Source organism: Lathamus discolor, chromosome 1 (genome assembly GCF_037157495.1).
Source record: "Lathamus discolor isolate bLatDis1 chromosome 1, bLatDis1.hap1, whole genome shotgun sequence".
In the NCBI taxonomy this organism is placed as follows: Eukaryota; Metazoa; Chordata; class Aves; order Psittaciformes; family Psittacidae; genus Lathamus; species Lathamus discolor.
In genome coordinates this window covers 2,991,138-3,012,085 of record NC_088884.1, presented here as the reverse complement: position 1 = coordinate 3,012,085, position 20,948 = coordinate 2,991,138, and the positions used below count along the sequence as shown (strand labels likewise).

Sequence of the window (20,948 nt, the reverse complement as noted above, 5' to 3'; positions counted from 1 at the left end):
TTCCTCTGCCCTGTCCTGGGCTCTTGGCTTTGGCAGTTCCCGCTGCAGCCACAGGGATCATCACCCTCGTCATCTCCTCATCCTGTTACCAGAATTCCATCACAATCTTGGACTTTCTGTACTGTTCCGTCCCGAGGCAGACTCTGTATTCATGTTCTGGTCTGTGTTTCCCGGCTGTCTGCAGGGCACTTGGGAACTGTCCCAAGCAAGAGGAAAGCTGCTCCCCCCACCCCAAGGGTCAAACTGTCCAGCCAAAACATCCCTGGAATTTAAACAATTGGAGCCCCATCCTGTTGGGAGCCTGGGGGGTCTGAGGCTTCCACAGCATTGGAAGGTGGCTGGGGGGGAGTGGGGTGTAGTGATGGGACAGAGCAGCTCCGCAGAGCCGGATGGAGCCCACTGTGGGGTTTGGTACCATAACCACAACGTTGTGGTGCAGCCCGTGCTGTGTCCCTTCCTGCGGGGGAGAAGGTTCTCCGGTGCATGGAGGGAGCTTGACCCCGGAGCTCTTGCCCTGGCGTCGCTCTGACAGCAGCTCCAAACAGAACTGTCCCATTGCAATGGGTGGAAGTTGCTCTGGAGACAGACACAGGATGTGAACGGGTCCCGGTGCAGTGTCCTCCCCTCCGGGCAGAGCTGGCTCCATGGGCAGCCCCGAGCCCAGGGCCGGTGCAGGAGCACTGGAAGAGCAGGAGCCAGGCCACAGGGTGATGACAGGCCCCAGGGGTGGTGGTCGTGGTGCCTGTGGTGATGCTGAGTGGGTGAGCAGGATGGGGACACGGAATCCTGCTAAAGCTGGTGGGATTTTGTGAGGGGCTGGCACAGGGTGCCCAGAGAAGCTGTGGCTGCCCCATCCCTGGCAGTGCTCAAGGCCAGGTTGGACACAGGGGCTTGGAACAAGCTGCTCCAGTGGAAGGGGTCCCTGCCCGTGGCAGGGGTTGGAGCTGGAGGAGCTTTAAGCTCCCTTCCAACCCTGATCAGTCTGGGGTTCCGTGATTCACGATGGTTCAGGTTCTGCAGTGATTCCTTCAGCTCCTGTCAGCCCTTTCTGGCCTAGTTGCCACCTTATTCCCATCCTCAGTCCTGCTCAGGTCTCCATGTCCTGGGGGCACATCCAGCTGGAAGGAGTGGCTCTGTCCCGGCGCTGTCCCACTCTTCAGGACTCCCCCAGTGCCAGGAATTTTCCAGAGCTCCTCAGCAGCCAAATGCTGAGGAAACAGAGGAAAAACCCTTTGAGACCTCGAACCGCCCTCCCCGGGGAGTCCTGGGCTGATGCTGGAATTAACTCCCCGGCCGTGGTGTGTGGAAAGTCCCAGGGATGGGCAGAGCTGTGTCTGGAGCTGCCTGAACTGTGGAGCTGGTGCAGGTGTTTTCCAGCTGCTGGTCCCAAGGAAGCGGTGCCACCTCTTGGAGTGGACATGGGGCCGGCACACAGCCCTGGCTGCATGCAGGTCACCTTCCATCATTCCCGGTGCTATTCCAGTGTCTGGGTGTGATCACCAGCACCTCGATGGCTGCAGGGGCAGAGCAGAGCCCAGCCCATCACTGCCCTGTGCTGGGAGCTCCTGAGGCTTTGCCGTGGCTGCAGGGTGTGTGGGGTTCCCATCTTGGCCAGGGGGGCATGGAATGATGAAATGGTTTGTGTTGAAGGGACCTGAAAGCTCCTCCAGCTCCAACCCCTGCCGCAGGCAGGGACCCCTTCCACTGGAGCAGCTTGCTCCAAGCCCCTGTGTCCAACCTGGCCTTGAGCACTGCCAGGGATGGGGCAGCCACAGCTTCTCTGGGCACCCTGTGCCAGCGCCTCAGCACCCTCACAGGGAAGAGCTTCTGCCTTATCTCCAACCTGAACTTCCCCTGTTTCAGTTTGAACCCATCACCCCTTGCCCTGTCGCTACAGTCCTTGATGAAGAGTCCCTCTCCAGCATCCTTGTAGCCCCCTTCAGACTCTGGAAGCTGCTCTGAGATCTCCACACAGCTTCTCTTCTCCATGCTGAACAGCCCTAACTTCCTCAGCCTGTCTCAATATGAGAGGCATTCCAGCCCCTGATCATCCTCATGACCTCTGGACTTGCTCCAGCAGCTCCATCATGTCCTTCTCATGTTGGGGACACCAGCACTGCACACAGTGCTGCACGTGGGGTCTCGCAGGGCAGAGCAGAGGGTCAGGATCCCATTGTTCGACCTCCTCCTGACACAGTGCCTGCCCTCTCTTGCAGTTCTGCCAGCCCAGTGGTTGGCAGCTCTTCACGGAGAGGAACCCCCCGACCTTCTTCGTGGCCGTGCTGACGGACATCAACTCGGAGCGGCACTACTGCGCCTGCTTCACCTTCTGGGAGCCCATCGAGAGCGCCCAGGTACTGCGGGTGGGAAGGGACGGAGGCAGCCTCTGGCTTTGGCTGTGCCTGTGCAAGAGAGCCCAGGCCCTGGTGTTAGATCCTGGGAGAGGGAAGAGCTTCTTTTGCTTACCCTGGGCCTTGTCTCGTAGCCTCAGAGCCACCCCAGAAATGGTGACGGGGAGGAGGAGGAAGAGCCATCATCTCCCGTTCAACCTGCGCAGCTCTTTGCTCCCAAAAGCTTGGTGCTGGTGTCACGGCTGGACCATGCGGAGGTGTTCAGGGTAAGTCTGAAGTGCTCCGGGCAGGGGGAGTACGGTCTCTACTGGGTGTGGAGAGGAGAGCAATGGCAGTGAAGGGTTTCTGGCTCTGGGAGCTACCTGGAGCCATGTAGTCGCTGCCGGAGCAGGAGGTGGTGGAGCACCCTGGCACAGCGCCTATGGGAGAGCAGCCTGTTCCCATCCTGCTCCTTGCATCCTGGTCCAGCAGCTGAACCTGAACATCAACCCAAGGACTCGGCCACACCAGGCACCTGGTGGCCTTGACCTGGTTTGTGAGCAGAAGCAGCATAACAGCCCATTCCTGGGGGAACATCGCTCCTTGCCATGGGAATGTTCCCCAGCCCTGCTGCTTTCTGTGCTTGGGGAAGGGGTGTGAGGACGGGTGCAGGCGGGGCTCTGTTGTGCCAGCTCCATGGCTGGACAGGGGGTGGTCACCTCCCCAGACCCATCACACTGCCTGCCTCGTGCTCCAGAGGGGGAGCCCACCCAGGATTGATGGTGGCTCAGAGAAGGGCAGTGTGCTCCAGGCCAGGGTGTCTCCCTGCTTTCCCCTCCCGCTGTGGGATCCCAGTGCTTGGCTCTGCTCTGTTCCTGCACATCTTGTTCACACCAGCTCTGTGAATGGAGCACAGGCTGTTCCCGTGGGACACGCAGTGCTCAGGGCATTAATAACTGACAAGGGTAAAAAATCACTCCCAGCTCTGGCTGCAGCTGCTGCAAAGAGCACAAAACCTGGGCTTTGCAGACTCACAGCCCTAAAAACCCACACAACCAAGGCTGGAGGCACCTCTGGAGGTCCCTGGTCCAACCCCTGCTTGAGCAGGGTCGGCTGGAGCAGGTTGTCCAGGGGGTCATAGAGCCGTGGAATGGTTTGTGTTGGGATGGATCTCAAAGCTCATTCAGTTCCAACCCCTGCCATGGGCAGGGACCCCTTCCACTGGAGCAGCTTGCTCCAAGCCCCTGTGTCCAACCTGGCCTTGAGCACTGCCAGGGATGGGGCAGCCACAGCTTCTCTGGGCACCCTGTGCCAGCACCTCAGCACCCTCACAGGGAAGAACTGCTTCCAACTGAGGCCTGAATACCAGAGGGCTGGGCAGCATATGAGGAAAAGCTGAAAACTGGGAATGTTCAGCCTGGAGAAAAGAAGGCTCCGGGGAGACCTTATCTCCATGTCCCACTATTTGAGGGTGGCCACAAAGAAGATGGGGACTCCCATTGTACAAGGAGCCCCATGTCCCAGTTCTGACTAGATATGAGAAAAACTGTTCCCACTGAGGACCACCAGCCATTGGAAGTGGTGACTCCCCAGCACTGGACACTTAAGATTGGGCTGGACAGGGTGTTTGGACATCTGGTCTAGATGATGCTTCGCCTGGAAGGGTTGGAGCAGATGATCCCTGAGGTCCCTACCCCTTGGGATCCATGCTCCATGGTGCTGTGCTTCTCAAGTGTGCTGTGCTTCCCTCTCCAGAACAGCCTGGGCTTGATCTACACCATCTACGTGGACGGACTGAGCGTGTCCCTGGAGAATGTCATTGGGAACCTGCTGACCTGCACCATCCCCATCACTGGTGGAGCTCAGGTGGGTGCTCAGCCCCTTCCTCATCCTCTTCATGCCTCTGCCCCCTGAGCAGCTCTGGCAGGGACAGAGGGGTTCCTCAGCTCTGTCTGGTTGCTGTGCTGGGGGAGCTGAGTGAGGCTGACGTGTGCTGGCAACCAGGAGCTGCTGAAGTGCTTGGCTGGTGCCTTCCCAAGCTCTTGAGAGCAGAAACAACAGAGCTCTGTGGTTCCGAGCTCCTCAGCTCCTCCAGCAGCTGAGATCCTGCTGCTTCGCTGCCTTTTAACTTACCATGACTGGACAGCTTGGCCCTGGCTCCTTGCTCTCTCCACTTGCATAGTCACTGATGTGTCTGTGCACACAGTTGCCATGGTCCATGCTCATTCCTGCACTGGGGAGGTCCTGCTGCTCCACTCAGCCCCATCTGAGTGCCTGGAGACCTGCTTCAGAGCCAGGTGGTCACGGGCCATCTGTGAGAGCAGGGGGACAGGCCAAGCAAGGCCAGCATTGGCCAGATGAGCAGCTTGGGGCTCTCTCCTTAACCCACTGGCCTGTGCCTGTGCAAGCAGCAGCTCTGATGGACAGGGTTTGAGAAGCAGCAGCTTTGCTTGTGCCCAGAGGTGAGGCCATCAGAGACAACCTCCTGTTGTCCCCTCCAAGGCATGTGTCCCCCTCCTGCTGGGGCAGGGCCAGATGGGCTCAGCCTTGTTCAGCAGATGGATGAGGAAGAGCTGGAGCTGCCTGGAGATGGCAGGAATGGAGAGAGACCAGCTGGGCCCTCTGGCAGGAGGTGTTTGGAAGCAGCAGCCTAATGCCCTGCTGTTCCTGTGCCTTGCCAGCACCTCAGACGTAGCCATGGATGTGTTGTTTGCTGCAGTGGCTTCACTTCCAGCTGAGCTCCACTTCCCCCAGCAAAAAACACCATTAAATTCTCTCCCGTGGGGGAGCCTTCACAGGGCTGGGGCAGCACCTCAGGTCTCTGGGGCCCACAGACAGAGGTTTCTTCCCTTGCTGCAGCCTGTGACCCTGGGGGGAAGCTGCTCTCTTGGACCCAGGTATCTGTGAAGGCTTCTTGGGTTGGTGCTTTCTGCTGGGCAGGAGTGGTGCCCCTTGAGCTGCCGTAACTGCCTGGCACAGGCTTGGAGATCCCTCTAATCATCCAGAGCTACTGGGAGAACACCAGTGGTCCTGGTGCTTTATGGACATAGAATCATGGAGTGAACCACAGCCTGGTTTGTGTTGGAAGGGACCTTAAAGCTCATCCAGTTCCAACCCCTGCCACGGGCAGGGCCACCTTCCACTGGAGCAGCTTGCTCCAAGCCCCTGTGTCCAACCTGGCCTTGAGCACTGCCAGGGATGGGGCAGCCACAGCTTCTCTGGGCACCCTGTGCCAGCGCCTCAGCACCCTCACAGGGAAGAGCTTCCTTATCTCCAACCTGAACTTCCCCTGTTTCAGTTTGAACCCATCACCCCTTGTCCTATCACTGCAGTCCCTGACGAAGAGTCTCCAGCATCCTTGTAGCCCCCTTTAGGCACTGGAGCTGCTCTAAGGTCTCCCCTTCAGGAGCTTTCTCTTCTCCAGGCTGCCCCAGCCCAGCTCTCTCAGGCTGGCTCCAGAGCAGAGCTGCTCCAGCCCTGATCATCCTCGTGGCCTCCTCTGGCCTCGCTCCAGCAGCTCCATGTCCCTCTTGTGCTGTCGCCCCAGAGCTGGACCCTGGTCCAGGTGTCTCAGGAGGGGATGGGTGCTGGCCATACCCAAGCCTCTGCAGAAGGAGCTGGGTGCTGCCCCTCCCAGGCTGTGTGCCAGGCGCCACGGCTCTGCACTGTGGCTTTCCTGCAGGATCTGCCCAGCTCTGTCCGACTCCATCTGGTTCCTCCCAGTGCACCAAGTGAGCAGCAGCACGGGAGACAGCAGGGCAGCTCTGGAGCCTCTGTGCCTCCCTGTGTGGCACTCCTTGGCACAATTATTGCCACCTCCCAGTTCCTGCAGGTCTCTGTGCTGTGGGAACAAGCTCGTGGGGCACTTCCTTGTTCTCCTGCTGCGTCCCAGTATTCCATCCCTCCGTGGTCCCTGTTGCCTTGGCTTCATGTGTGTGTTTGCATCTCCTTACTCCGGGAGCGTTCCCAGCTCGCTGTCAGCCCTGCCTGTGTCCTCCCTTCCTCCCCTGTCTCCTGTGCTGTCTCTAACTGACTGTGCCATCTCTGTCTCTGTCTCAGCCTGACGCGGAGGACGAAGCAGCGGTACGCACACCTTTTCCTTCCTGGGGTCTGTCTCCTCCTTAACAACCTCTCTAACTGTCTGTGAGGGGGACACACGCTGTGGCCGGGGCCAAGCTGGAGGCCTGGGCACTGCTAGTGCCTTGTGTGTGTGTGTGTCTGTGTGTGCTGCACTGGTGCAGCACTGCTGCGACTGGGCTCTGGGGGGTTCAGTCCTGCTCTGCAGCAGTCACCCTGTGAGCTGGGGTGGTGCAAACACCCTCAGCTGCTCTGGAGGATGAGGTCAGGGGTGTTTGATCAGCTCTTCCAGGGCTGCAGCGTTCAGAATCATGGAATCATTGAGTGGTTTGGGTTGAAGGGACCTTAAAGATCCAGTTCCACAGGCAGGGACACCTTCCACTAGGGCAGGTTGCTTCAAGCCCTGTGCAGGCTGGCCTTGGACACTGCCAGGGATGTGGAAAGCAGATCCGTGGCTGTTGCAGTGGGTTGCATGGTGAAAGATGCTGTTGCAGGCATGTCCTCCCTGGAGAGATGTAGAAAGAGGAGGAGAGGGCAGTGAGCTCCAGCCTGGGACACGTGAAGGCTGCCCTGTGCCACTGGGAATGAGCTGAGGTCTGGGTAAAAAGTTGTACTGGGGGAGAAGCAGAGTGTGTCCGGTATGTGCGGTGTCTGTCCCCAGCCCGGGAGCCATCAGCACCCTGTCTGGTTGGCGAGGCTGGTGCTGCTCCCTTGCCAGGCAGCACTGGTGCACATGGCACAGGCGAGCTCTTCCCTTCTGCTTATCATGAATGATTTGTGTGGGAAGGGACCTTAGAGCTCACCCACTTCCAGCCGCCTGCCACGGGTAGGGACACCTTCCCCTGGAGCAGGTTGCTCCAAGATTTATTGAAGCTCCTCATGCGCTTGTCACTGTGCAGGTCTCAGGGCTTGCTGCCGTCATGGTGTTGCTCATGTTGTCCAGGAGTGACAGCTGTTTTGGGAGCTCCCATTCCCCCCTGTAGCCCATGTCCCCAGTCAAACACAATGCGTGGTGTTGCAGGGCCCTCTTCCCTCTTCCTGCAGCAGCCATGGTGCCACAAGGCAATCTGCTGTGGTGGGACGTGCTGCACCCTGTGAGGGTGGTGCTGAGGGCACAGTGGTCCCAGCCCTGCTCTGGGGGGCACTCAGGCTGTCGCTGCCTGCCCTCGGTGCGCGGCTGTGCCCGGTGACGTGCGTGTGCTCCCTTGCAGAGAACCATCTCACTGGGAGCCGGGGACCGGCAGGTGATCCAGACACCCATCAGCGACTCGCTCCCGGTCAGCAGCTGCAGCGTGGCGCTGCTCTTCCGCCAGCTCGGTGAGACTGATGTACCCCGGAGCCCCTCACACCAGCGCACCCTTCCCCTGGCACCCACTCGCACTGGCACCCCCTTCCACCAGTGCCATGGGCCTGTAGGACCCCCTTCCCCTGGTGGCCTTTTTGCCCAGGCCGGGCCAGAGCCGCCTGCATCAGCCTGGCTGGAGATCCTGCCCTGCTCCCCAGCTTGCCGTGTCACACAGGGCTCCTGCAGCCTCAGATGGAGCCCTCCTGGCCCTGCTTTGCCTCCCCTTCCCCAGCAGGGCAGGGACTGGCAGATCATGGAACAATGATCCAAGCCCCTGTGTCCAACCTGGCCTTGAGCACTGCCAGGGATGGGGCAGCCACAGCTTCTCTGGGCACCCTGTGCCAGCACCTCAGCACCCTCACAGGGAAGAGCTTCTGCCTTATCTCCAACCTGAACTTCCCCTGTTTCAGGTTGAACCCGTCACCCCTTGTCCTATCACTACAGTCCGTGATGAAGAGTCCCTCCCCAGCATCCTTGTAGCCCCCTTCAGACTCTGGAAGCTGCTCTGAGGTCTCCACACAGCTTCTGTTCTCCAGGATGAACAGCCCCAACTTTCTCAGCCTGTCTCCATATGAGAGATGCTCCAGCCCTGATCATCCTTGTGGCCTCCTCTGGACTTGCTCCAGCAGCTCCATGCCCTTACGCTGGGGACACCAGCACTGCACACAGTGCTCCACATAAAGATGTGTGGCCAGATCCCATGGGAACTGGGCTGGGTGGCAAAAAGGGGTGCCCAGAGTGTGCTGCCATTGGCCTTATGCCTGTGATTGATGACACCAGCACCTCAGGAAGACACCTCTCTCCCAAAACAGGGGCTTCCATTGAAGCACATCCCGGAAGTGGCTCTTTGCTTGATGTTGAGCTCCTCTGTGGTGTGGAGTTGGAGATGAGGGGTGGGATCCATGGGGGGGTCATTGCTGTCTGGTGGGTGCAGGAGGTGATCCTCGTTTCTGAGCTCTCCTCTGCTTTCTCCCAGGCATCACCAACGTGCTGTACCTGTTCTGCGCCGCGCTGACCGAGCACAAGATCCTGTTTCTGTCCAGCAGTTACCAGCGGCTGACAGACGCCTGCCGGGCTCTGCTTGCACTCATGTTCCCCCTCAAGTACAGGTGAGGGCACCCAGAGCACCCCGAGCCCTCAGCCCTCCACAGCCACCAAGAGCTGCTGCCAGACCATAGTCACAGCATCATGGGATGAATCCCAGGCAGGTTTGTGTTGGAAGGGACCTTAAAGCTCATCCAGCCCCAACCCCTGCCACGGGCAGGGACCCCTTCCACTGGAGCAGCTTGCTCCAAGCCCCTGTGTCCAACCTGGCCTTGAGCATTGCCAGGGATGGGGCAGCCACAGCTTCTCTGGGCACCCTGTGCCAGCACCTCAGCACCCTCACAGGGAAGAGCTTCTGCCTCAGAGCTCATCTCAGTCTCCCCTCTGGCAGGTTCAAGCCATTCCCCTTGGCCTGGTCCTACAGGCCCTTGTCCCAAGCCCCTCTCCAGGTTTCCTGCAGCCTCTTTAGGCACTGGAGCTGCTCTAAGGTCTCCCCTTCAGGAGCCTTCTCTTCTCCAGGCTGACACAACCCAGCTCTCTCAGCTCTTCAGACAGAACATGTTCTACAGCCTCACAAGGTTCCTGAAGGCTCAAAGACGCTGACCGTGGTCGTTCTCTGGCCCTGGAGTCATAATCTCAGTGCAGCCAAAGGAAAGGTTTCCAGCAGAGCAGTGGAACTCCCAAAGGAAGCTTTCTTTGGGATACAAGCAGCCTTTCTGCAGGTGGGGGTACTGCAGGCCAGCATGGATGCAGTACAGCAGGAGCTGCAGCACAATGGCCCATCTATCTGGGCTGTCCTACCTGGGGGACGTGCAGACAGCCCCGGTAGTGGCCAGTCCATGGCCTAGTGAGTGGGGTGCCAATGTCCACAGGAGCCACCACAGTGGCTTGGCCACCACTGCCACCACCTTAACAAGAGCTCTGTTATGTGTCTGGCCCCGTCTAGGGTGGGCAGAGGTTGCACCAGGCTTTCTGGAAGTTTCCCAGTGTCCTGGTTCAGTGTCATGCCCAGGGCTGGGATGGATGGGTGCCAGTGGAAGTGGTGCTCTGTGCTCTGTAATGCAGCTGGGAGAAGGGGAATGGGATGGATTCTGGGGAGATAAGCTCCATGGAGTGATAACACACTGCTGGATCACATTCAAGAGCCTGGTGGGTTGCTTCTCTCTGTCAGGGGTTGCCACAGCCTGGAAAAGTACAAGGCAGCAGGTCCTGGAGCTACAGACACTGCTGGTGATACCCTGGTCCCTGCTTCCAGTAATAGAGCTCCAGGCTTGCCATAGGGAGAAAGTGGTGGAAAGTTCGCACCTCTTTGCTGCTGTGGACACTGGAATTACACTGCTCTGCACACCAGAGGTGTCAGGAAAGGAGCTGTCAGCACAGCCAAGAACTGTGGGCATTCACCTCCTTGCCCCTTTGCCAGCAGGGCCCAAAACACAGTTATTTACTCACCGTTAGGGCCATGGAGCTGCTGCGAGAGCTGGAGCAGCTCTGCTCTGGAGGTGTTTAGGGACAGGCCAGGGGGAATGGCTTTAACCTGCCCGAGGGGAGACTGAGATGAGCTCTTAGGCAGAAGCTCTTCCCTGTGAGGGTGCTGAGGCGCTGGCCCAGGGTGCCCAGAGAAGCTGTGGCTGCCCCATCCCTGGCAGTGTTCAAGGCCAGGTTGGACACAGGGGCTTGGAGCAAGCTGCTCCAGTGGAAGGGGTCCCTGCCTGTGGCAGGGGTTGGAGCTGGATGAGCTTTAAGGTTTCTTCTAACACAAACCAGTCTGGGGTTCTGTGGCTGAGCGTGCTGGGGGAAAGCCTGCAGTCACCGCCACCTCCAGAGGTGGGCTCAGCAGTGCTGAGGTTGGGTTCAGGGCAGGGTTTCATTGGCTGCAGTGATGCTCTCCTTTGGTTGCAGCTTCACGTACGTGCCCATCCTGCCCGCGCAGCTCCTCGAGGTGCTGAGCACACCAACACCCTTCATTATCGGAGTGCACTCCATCTTCCAGTCAGAGACACAGGAGCTGGTGAGACGCTAGGACTCCAGTTCCTTGCACCAGGATCGGGATCGGGAGGGAGGAGCAGGGGTCGAGCTCCAGCTCTCAGCCGGCAGCAGCCACTGTCCTTAGGCTGAGCTTGCTCAGGCCTGCCTTGCTGATCCGGGGCTGTGCTCCAGCCGTGCTATGCCAAGCTTGGGATCAGCCAGAGAATTGCTTTGTGGGCTGAGTGCTGCTCCAAGAGGCCATGCTGGCACTTGAGGCTGCAGGACCTGAGTGAAACCAAAGCGTACCGGGGCCAATCCCAACTGCAGCAGCTTCTGTGCAGCCTCTGAAACACCCCCATCCCAGTGCTGCTCTGGTGAAGCAGGGCCAGGGGCTCATAGAAGGCACCGAGCCACAGTCTGGTGCCTGCTGAGCAGAGCTGTGCCTCCCCCCCACCAGATTGTCCTCCCCTGTCACTGTCCTGGGAGGTGGTGACTTGTAGGTTGTGTGTTGGCAAATGCTTGGGTTTGGTGGCAGTGGGTAAAGAACGTAACTACTGGAGGCTTAGAGTGCTCACAGGAGATGGGGAGGGGACACACAGGATTCCCAAGCCACCCTCCTGAATGGGGCTCCCACCCCAGCTTTCCATGGCCCACTGGAGGTGGTGGGGAGGGTGCAGCGAAGCCTGGCCTTGTCTCATTCCTTGTCTCATGCCTTGTCCTGCCTCTTCCAGCTGGATGTTGTCATTGCGGACCTGGATGGCGGGACAGTGAATGTCCCCGAGTGTGTGCACATCTCCCTGCTCCCTGAGCCTCTGCTCCAGCAGACCCGGGAAGCCCTTTCCATGGTGAGTGTGTCCCTTTGTCCCATCGGCCGGGTGCCAGGCCTTGGGAATGACACGTATTCCCTGAGGGAGCTGGGAATGGAGCAGCAGGAACTCCTCTGACAGCATAATTCCGCACCTCGGGGTCCCAGTGACCGTCTCACAGCAGACCTGTCCCCATGCTGACAGCCTCTGCTGCGTGGCAGTGCCGGAGGAAGGTTCTGCTGCCAAAGGTTTCTGGGAATGGGGTGCTGGCTCCCAGCCCTTGTATGGGAGGAAGCAGCTGCAGCCCTGGAGCTTTCCTGCTGCTGCTGTGTTCCCAGAGCCCTGTGGCCATCGGAGCGTGCCCAGGGCAGCTGCACCACACACGTGCTGCATCCGCAGCTCCTGCTGCTCAGCTCCAGCCCCAGCCCTCCACAGGGAACATCCCAGAGCTGGAGAGGAGCCCCCTTCCCACTGCCCGCAAAAGCAGAGCACCAGCGGTGCTGCTGTCTGCTGGTTCCAGCCCTGGTCATTTCCACACCCACAGACCTATTCTGTGAGTGCTCTTGGGTCGCTGAGGAATCACAGGATCCCAGACTGGTTTGAGTGGAAGGGATCTTAAAGCTCATCCAGCTCTAACCCCCTGCCACAGGCAGGGACACCTTCCACTAGACTCACAGGGAAGAGTTTCTGCCTAAGAGCTCATCTCAGTCTCCCCTCTGGCAGGTTAAAGCCATTCCCCTTGGCCTGTCCCTACAGGCCCTTTTCCAAAGCCCCTCTCCAGGTTTCCTGTAGGACCCTTTATGTACTAGAAGACTGTTAGAAGGTCTCCCCAACGCTGCTTTGCTTTTTCCAGCTGTGAAGGTAAAGGTCCCTGAGGGTGCTTTGTGCCTTGTCTGTGCAGGTCCTGGACCCGGAGCTGGAGGTGGCAGATCTTGCATTCCCCCCTTCAACAATTTCTGTCTCTTCTCTCAAAATGCAGGTGAGTGGAGTCGGCAGGGGGGCACCCTCCTGTGAGCTGTCATTCCTGGTGGACACCTCGTTTCTGGGCGTGGAGCGGGCAGGCAGGAGTTCAGCCTGTCTCCACCTTAGTGCTGTTGAGGTTAAGAGGCAAAGAGAGCACAGGACTGCAGGGCACTGAGGCCACAGCTCTGAGGCATGGCCTGGAACTAGTGGTGCCCTTTTGGTAGCTGCTGGGTTTACTGGAGACAGACATTGAATATTTGCGTGCTTCAGCAAACCCTGGGCTCTGAGAACTGCCTTGTCCTCTGTGTGCAGTGTCAGGGGTGCTGGGAAGGGGACACAGAATCACGGGATACCAGACTGGTTTATGTTGGAAGGGACCTTGAAGCTCATCCAGTTCCAACCCCTGCCACAGGCAGGGACCCCTTCCACTGGAGCAGCTTGCTCCAAGCCCCTGTGTCCAACCTGGCCTTGAGCACTGCCAGGGATGGGGCAGCCACAGCTTCTCTGGGCACCCTGTGCCAGCGCCTCAGCACCCTCACAGGGAAGAGCTTCTGCCTCAGAGCTCATCTCAGTCTCCCCTCGGGCAGGTTCAAGCCATTCCCCTTGGCCTGTCCCTACAGGCCCTTGTCCCAGGCCCCTCTCCAGGTTCCCTGCAGCCCCTTTAGGCACTGGAGCTGCTCTAAGATCTCCCCTTCAGGAGCCTGCTCTTCTCCAGGCTGAGCCAGCCCAGCTCTCTCAGCCTGGCTCCACAGGGAGTCATAGAGCAGTGAACCCAGCCTGCTGGGTCCATTTTTCCCTGTAACCTGCCGAACTTCCTGCCCTGCTCAGCAGACACTGACCCTAACACAAGGTTTGATCCCTTCACCTCTGTGCTGCTGTAAACTCCTACCCCTGTGAGCTGGATCATCTGCACCCTCAGCCTGACCACGCTGTGACCGTGCTGTGACCATGCTGTCCTTTCCTGTTCACAGGACAAGGAGATACGTGCTGTCTTCCTCCGCCTGTTTGCACAGCTGCTGCAGGGCTACCGCTGGTGCCTGCACATCATCCGCATCCATCCCGAGCCTGTCATCAGGTTCCATAAGGTGAGCACTGGCACTCCGGGTGTTCTGACTGGATCCGGGCTGAGCTGGGAACAGCTTCTGGAGCTGGGAGCATTTGGATGGGAAAGGGAGGAATCCTTTGGAGCCCATCAGGGAGCCTGGTTTGGAGGTAACTCAGCTCCATCTCCTCTGTGGTCTCCTGCCATAGAACCATGGAATTATGGAATGGTTTGTGTTGGAAGGGACCTTAAATCTCATGCAGTCCCAAACCCCTGCCGTGGGCAGGGACACCTTTCACTAGAGCAGCTTGCTCCAAGCCCCATCCAACCTGTCCACAGAATTACTGTTCCAAACTGTCCTCTGGAATAACACCTTTCCAGGTACATTGGGGAGGAGTTTGGGATGAGGTTTGCACAAATACAGCTCTATCTAGAAACAATGCTGTGTTTGCACAGTGACCTCTACATCACTCCCAGCTCCACCTGCATCCCTTGTTTGTCCTTGGCCATCCCAAGGTCTTGAGGATCAGGTGGCGCTTCCTGGTTTATAGCCGTGTGGTCAGTGCACTGCTGCCAGCATCCTGATGCCTTAGAGCCTCCTGGAATGTGTCACTCACGTCCTGGCAGAGGATTTTCCCTACATCTGGGGAGAGGAAGGAGGAAGGAGCTGCCTTCCCTATTGCTTCTCTTGTGTCAGCTCTACCAGAAGGGCGGGCAGGGCAGGGAGAGCAGGAAATAGCTTCAAAACGTCTCCTGGTCCCTGCCATTAGAAGCAGCAGCACGTTCATAAGGGCTTTGAGCTGTACTTTTCCCAGCAGGTGCCCAACAAAGATTCACTGGTTCCATGAAGTCATAAACCTGCAATAAACTGAAAATGCCCGTCATAAAGTGCCATAAAATGAGTGAAAGATAATTATGAACTTCCAGGTCATAACATCCAGGTCAGGGAGGGGATTGTCCTCTCTGCTGCGCTCTGGGGAGACCCCCCCTGCAGCCCTGATCCAGCTCTGGGGCAGCAGCACAAGAGGGACGTGGAGCTGTTGGAGCGAGGCCAGAGGAGGCCATGGAGATGCTGCGAGGGCTGGAGCAGCTCTGCTCTGGAGCCAGGCTGAGAGAGCTGGGCTGGGGCAGCCTGGAGAAGAGAAGGCTCCTGAAGGGGAGACCTGAGAGCAGCTCCAGTGCCTAAAGGGGCTGCAGGAAAGCTGGAGAGGGGCTTGGGACAAGGGCCTGTAGGGCCAGGCCAAGGGGAATGGCTTGAACCTGCCCGAGGGGAGACTGAGATGAGCTCTTAGGCAGAAGCTCTTCCCTGTGAGAGTGCTGAGGCACAGGGTGCCCAGAGAAGCTGTGGCTGCCCCATCCCTGGCAGTGTTCAAGGCCAGGTTGGACACAGGGGCTTGGAGCAAGCTGCTCCAGTGGAAGGGGTCCCTGCCCGTGGCAGGGGTTGGAGCTGGATGAGCTTTAAAGTCCCTTCCAACACAAACCAGTCTGGGGTTCTGTGGTTCTGTGGTGAAATCAGTCTGTGCAGAATGACCTGCATGTCACTCATTTAGCTGCTTTGGTCACTGCAACATCTGTGCTTCCCACTGTGGGTTCAGGACCACAGGACTCGGCACCCACTGTGATGCAGTGCTACGGCTCTGGCACCAAGTCCTGCACCTCTCAGGTCCATCCCATAGCAAGGGGCTGCTCCAGAGAGGTGAGGAGGGCAATGGTGTGGAGCCCTCAGTGTTGCTTGAAGGCATGTGGTGAGCTGTAGTGGGTGGTTCTGGGGTGGGATGAGCTCCCACATTCATCTGCCAAGGGTCCAAATAGCTTCAGCAGACACAGCAAACCTGGTGCTTCTCCCTTTGTGGTGCCAGCCAGAGGCTCCTTCAGAGCCATGCTGGGGATGGTTTGGGGTGGGCACCCATTGCTCAGATGAGCTGCTGACGGTGATCTCCCCTGTTGCAGGCAGCATTCCTTGGGCAGAGGGGGCTGACAGAGGATGACTTCCTTACCAAGGTGCTGGAGGGAATGGCCTTCGCCGGCTTTGTCACAGAGCGCGGGGCTCCGTACCGCTCCATCGACCTGTTTGATGAGGTGAGAGGAGCAGCTCGGGAGCAGCCCCCCGCCTGCCCTGGCTGTGCTTGCTCTGCTCTCCCTGCCCCAGTGGCCTGAGCTGGGGATGTGCCATGATGCTCCGGCTGCAGCATTGCACTGGGATGTGGGAATGGTGTCCGGATCCTGCAGGACCTGCTCCTCTCACCTGTGTCCTCTGCCCCCAGCTCGTGGCTTACGAAGTAAAGCGCATGCGTGCAGAGGAGGGGAACAAGCAGAAGATCCTGAGGCACATCAAGGAGCTGGCGGAGAAGCTTTACAAGAATGTGAGTCCTGGAGGTCCCAGTGCAGGGGGAGCTGCTCGGGCCTGAGTTCCATTGCTCTGTGCTCCCTCCATAAGGTCTTGCTGGAAGTGATGCTCGCAGTGTGTGATGCTGTGGTGGGAGGGACCTGTCACGAGGAGGAGACCACGAGGATGATCAGGGGCTTGAGCATCTCCCACACAAAGACAGGCTGAGAAAGCTGGGGCTGTGCAGCCTGGAGAAGAGAGGCTCCGTGGAGACCTCAGAGCAGCTTCCAGTATCTGAAGGGGGCTACAAGGATGATGGAGAGGGACTTTTCATCAGGGACTGTAGCAACAGGACAAGGGGTAATGGATTCAAACAGAAACAGGGGAAGTTCAGGTTGGAGATAAGGCAGAAGCTCTTCCCTGTGAGGGTGCTGAGGCACTGGCACAGGGTGCCCAGAGAAGCTGTGGCTGCCCCATCCCTGGCAGTGTTCAAGGCCGGGTTGGACACAGGGGCTTGGAGCAAGCTGCTCCAGTGGAAGGGGTCCCTGCCTGTGGCAAGGGGTTTGGACCGGAGGAGCTTTAAGGTCCCTTCCAAGCCCACGCATTCTGTTATTCTGTGATGTACACAGCAGTGTCTGGCCTGGTGTGAGCTACTCCCAGGAGTGGGATTCCTCACTTTTGGATTACATGGGCATCCAGCACTCCATGCCTTTGCTCTGGAGCAGCCACTGCCTTCTTGCCTGATCCAGGGCTGTCCAGCAAAGGTCTTCTGAAAGCAGAGTATCACCTGTGGGCATTTGGCCATCTCATGATGGAGCTTCTGAACGGTACTTAGCTCACTGCTGTGTTCAGGATCAAAGTGACCTGTCCTTGAGGCTCCTTTCGAGCATCTCTGCCCAGGGACCTGCCCTCAGGCCTGGGGGGTGTCCAGGGATTGTAGATACCATCTGGGGGAGTGCTGGGGCTCAGAGCGCTGGAGGTTGCTGAAGGATGGGGGCATCTCCTGAGGCTCCTGCCCTGCGACAGGACCCGTGGTGTCCACAGGCCTGACAAGAGGCTGTGTTTGGTGTTCCAGGAGAACCCGTACCCCGCGGTGACCATGCACAAGGTACAGAAGCCCACGGAGGGCTGTCACTTGCGCCTGCACCAGAAGCCGTTCCCCCGGCTGGATGAGGGGACGGTGCAGTGGATCATCGACCAGGCCACCGCCAAGCTGCAGACAGCTCCTCCTGCTGTGAAGGCAGAGAAGAAATGCATGGTGCCATCGGGGCCCCCCATCGGTGCGTGTGTGCAGAGGGACCTCCCTGCCCAGGAGGAGCTTTACTGTGGTGTATCAGTTCCTTGGCACACTATGGTGTGTCTGAGGGTTCCATGTGAGGAGTAAAATGTGCTTTGAAGAAGCAGCATCACTGTCCACATTTGCTTCTGCCCCCTTGGGGTGCTTAGAGCTCCCTGGGCTCTATAAGCCAGCATGAGGGGATGGTTGAAGACCCCATAGTATTCCTTAAGGGTGAGTTCCTGCCTGTGTGGAACAGGGGAAGAAGCTGGAGAGGGGCTTTCGACAAGGGCAGGTTGTGATAAGATGGGAGACAATGGGTTTAAACTGAAAGAGGAGAGATTAATATCGGATATAAGGCATTTCTTCCCTGTGAGGGTGCTGAGGCACTGGCACAGGGTGCCCAGAGAAGCTGTGGCTGCCCCATCCCTGGCAGTGTTCAAGGCCAGGTTGGACCAAAACCATTCCACAATTCCATGCTTTCTCCCCACCATGGGTGAAGGTCCTCCCCTGCTTGCACTAACGGGGGATTCTCTCCCCAGCTGCCATCATGGAGCGCAATGGCAATGCCCTCGCCAACAGCGCCCGGCGCCTGGAGGTGGTCAGGAACTGCATCTCCTACGTCTTTGAGAACAAGATGCTGGAAGCCAAAAAGGTGAGGGGGGTCCTGAGGAGCTGGTGGGTGAGGAGAGGAGACACGGAGGTTGCTCTGCGGGGTCTGGCCTGGGGAAATAACCAGGCTGGGTCCTCCTCACCTTGCTCTGTGTGGGTTTGTGGCTTTGCCTCCCCATCCAAGTGCAGTGAGCGGCCTGCAGACACCCTGGTGCCAGCCAACAGCCAGAATGTGAAGCCCCCTCACTGTGGGCTGTCCTTGAGCTCACTCTGTGACCAGAGCTCCACCGAACCCCTCTTTCTCCCCCGTGACTTCTTTCTCTGCAGCTCTTCCCTGCAGTGCTGCGTGCCATGAAGGGCCGAGCGGCACGACACTGCCTGACCCAGGAGCTGAACCTGCACGTGCAGCAGAACCGAGCAGTGCTGGACCACCAGCAGTTTGACTTCATCATCCGCATGATGAACTGCTGCCTGCAGGTAGGGCAGGGCTGGGAGAGCTTGTCTGCCCATGCAGACAGGGTGAGAGTTGGGCTGGTTCAGCCTGGCGAAGAGAAGGCTCCTGAAGGGGAGACCTGAGAGCAGCTCCAGTGCCTAAAGGGGCTGCAGGAAACCTGGAGAGGGGCTTGGGACAAGGGCCTGTAGGGACAGGCCAAGGGGAATGGCTTGAACCTGCCCGAGGGGAGACTGAGCTGAGCTCTTAGGCAGAAGCTCTTCCCTGTGAGGGTGCTGAGGCACTGGCGCAGGGTGCCCAGAGAAGCTGTGGCTGCCCCATCCCTGGCAGTGTTCAAGGCCAGGTTGGACACAGGGGTTTGGAACAAGCTGCTCTAGTGGAAGGTGTCCCTGCTCGTGGCAGGGGTTGGAACTGGATGAGCTTTAGGGCTCCTTTCCACCCAACCCTTTCCATGATTCTATGGGACAGCACAGCACAGGGATCACAGGGGTCTGGGGGTCTTGTGGTGAAGCCTTTGTAAGCTCTGCTCTCTTCACTCCAGGACTGCACTGCCATGGATGAACATGGGATTGCAGCTGCTCTCCTGCCACTGGTCACTGCTTTCTGCCGAGTGAGTATCCGCAGTGTCCTCATGTCCTGACCCTGCAGAGCCCTCCCAGGCTCAGGGGTCTGTGAAGGCTGCAGGGGTGGGAGCTGAGGGCAGGTTGTGCTGAAGTTCTGTTCCACCTTGTGCTTTTTCAGAAGCTGAGCCCGGGTATCACACAGTTCGCCTACAGCTGCGTGCAGGAGCACGTGGTGTGGACCAACATCCAGTTCTGGGAGGCCATGTTCTACTGTGATGTGCAGAACCACATCCGAGCCTTGTACCTGGACAATAGCGAGGAGAACCACACGGATGAGGTGAGGAGGTGACAGCAGTGACACAGGGTCCCTGTGGTCCATGGGCTGAGGAGGGTGAACCGGCTTGAGGTTCTGTGAGGTTTCTATGGAACATCTGGGGAAGGCTGGTAGGTCTGTCAATGAAGGTGACTGATCTTCTTCTATCTCCTTCAGGAGAGCCCAGAGGAGCCACAGGAAGCCAAGTCTGCGTTGGAGATAGCATCGGAGCAGCTGAGGCTCTGGCCCACCATGAGCAGAGAGAAGCAGCAGGAGCTGATCCAGAAGGAGGAGAGCACTGTCTTCAGCCAGGCCATCCACTACGCCAACCGCATGAGCTACCTGTTGCTGCCCCTTGACACCAGCAAGAACCGCCTGCTCCGCAGCTCCGGCCTGGGTGACATGGAGAGCGTCAGCAACAGCTTCGTCACCAACAGGTCAGCAGGGCTGGGAAGTGGGGTGGGACACAGGAGCACTCAGGGCATTGGGATCGTTCAGTGGCCGGCAGGATGCAAGCAGCTTGCAGTGCCCAGGGGTGTTTCATGTCAAGAGTAGGAGTTCTCCTGTGTTCATATCATGGGTGGAAGCTCTCCTGGGTTGATATCAAGGGTGGAAGCTCTCCTGGGTTGATATCAGAAGTGGGAGCGAGCCCTCCTGGGTTCATATCAAGGGTGGGAGCTCTCCTGGGTTCATAACAGGTTCATATCAGGGGTGGGAGCTCTCCTGGGTTCATCTCAAGGGTGGGAGCTCACCTGGGTTCGTAACAGGTTCATATCAGGGGTGGGAAGTCTCCTGGGTTCATATCAAGGGTGGAAGCTCTCCTGGGTTGATATCAAGGGTGGAAGCTCTCCTGGGTTCATATCAAGAGTGGAAGCTCTCTTGGGTTCATATCAAGAGTGGAAGCTCTCCTGGGTTAATATCAAGGGTGGAAGCTCTCCTGGGTTCATATCAAGGGTGGAAGCTCTCTTGGGTTCATATCAAGAGTGGAAGCTCTCTTGGGTTGATATCAAGGGTGGAAGTTCTCCTGGGTTCATATCAAGGGTGGAAGCTCTCTTGGGTTCATATCAAGATTGGGAGCTCTCCTGGGTTCATGTCAATGGTGGAAGCTCTCCTGGGTTCATATCAAGGTTGAAAGCTCTCTTGGGTGCATATCAAGATTGGGAGCTCTCCTGGGTTCATGTCAATGGTGGAAGCTCTCCTGGGTTCATATCAAGAGCAGGAGCTCTCCTGCGCTCTGTGTGGTGTGAGGACACAGCAGAGGAGATGTTGAGGGTTGACTCTTCCCTGCTCCTCGTGGCAGCATTGCTGGCAGCGTGGCCGAGAGCTATGACACAGAAAGTGGCTTTGAGGATGCAGAGAGTTCGGATGTGGCCAACTACGTGGTGAGGTTCATCAACCGCTTCGTGGACAAAGTCTGCACCGAGAGTGGAGTCACCAACGAGCACCTCAAGGGGCTGCATGTCATGATCCCTGGTAATACACCCTGCAGCAGTGCTGGGGACTGGGTAACTCCGTGCTAGCACTGGGAATCCTTCCACATCACCCCAGGGGGCTGCTCAGGAGATGGTTCTGCAAGAAGCAGTAGGAAGGGCAAGAGAAGGTGCTACAGGGTGGGTTGGCAGCGTGCTTGGGTGCTGTACAGGACAGGACTTTGCTCTCCATCTCTAACTTCATGTTTGTTCACAGATATCGTGCAGATGCACATAGAGACACTGGATGCCGTGCACAGGGAGAGCAAGAGGCTTCCTCCCATCCAGAAGGTATGGACCCAGCCTGCTGCTGTGGAAGGTTCTGGTGCTGTGGGAACCTTTAAGTCCCCCTCCACAGTACACGTG

General features: G+C 58.3%; 1 protein-coding gene across 8 annotated transcripts in view; it reads left to right on the top strand.

The window, feature by feature from the left end:
- Window positions 1-20,948, top strand: part of SBF1 (SET binding factor 1) — a 59,475-nt gene that overhangs the window by 22,839 nt on the left and 15,688 nt on the right. For all 8 annotated transcript variants that reach the window (XM_065667962.1, XM_065667795.1, XM_065668046.1 and 5 more), the window contains exons 3-21: window positions 2,217-2,354; window positions 2,486-2,617; window positions 4,086-4,196; window positions 7,619-7,724; window positions 8,729-8,861; window positions 10,696-10,804; window positions 11,493-11,606; window positions 12,469-12,546; window positions 13,502-13,615; window positions 15,523-15,651; window positions 15,837-15,935; window positions 16,974-17,178; window positions 17,717-17,829; window positions 18,114-18,263; window positions 18,779-18,847; window positions 18,979-19,137; window positions 19,291-19,550; window positions 20,414-20,586; window positions 20,800-20,873. In XM_065667962.1, the coding sequence (XP_065524034.1) occupies window positions 2,217-2,354; window positions 2,486-2,617; window positions 4,086-4,196; window positions 7,619-7,724; window positions 8,729-8,861; window positions 10,696-10,804; window positions 11,493-11,606; window positions 12,469-12,546; window positions 13,502-13,615; window positions 15,523-15,651; window positions 15,837-15,935; window positions 16,974-17,178; window positions 17,717-17,829; window positions 18,114-18,263; window positions 18,779-18,847; window positions 18,979-19,137; window positions 19,291-19,550; window positions 20,414-20,586; window positions 20,800-20,873 (2,466 nt within the window). The remainder of the gene's footprint in view (window positions 1-2,216; window positions 2,355-2,485; window positions 2,618-4,085; window positions 4,197-7,618; window positions 7,725-8,728; window positions 8,862-10,695; window positions 10,805-11,492; window positions 11,607-12,468; window positions 12,547-13,501; window positions 13,616-15,522; window positions 15,652-15,836; window positions 15,936-16,973; window positions 17,179-17,716; window positions 17,830-18,113; window positions 18,264-18,778; window positions 18,848-18,978; window positions 19,138-19,290; window positions 19,551-20,413; window positions 20,587-20,799; window positions 20,874-20,948) is intronic.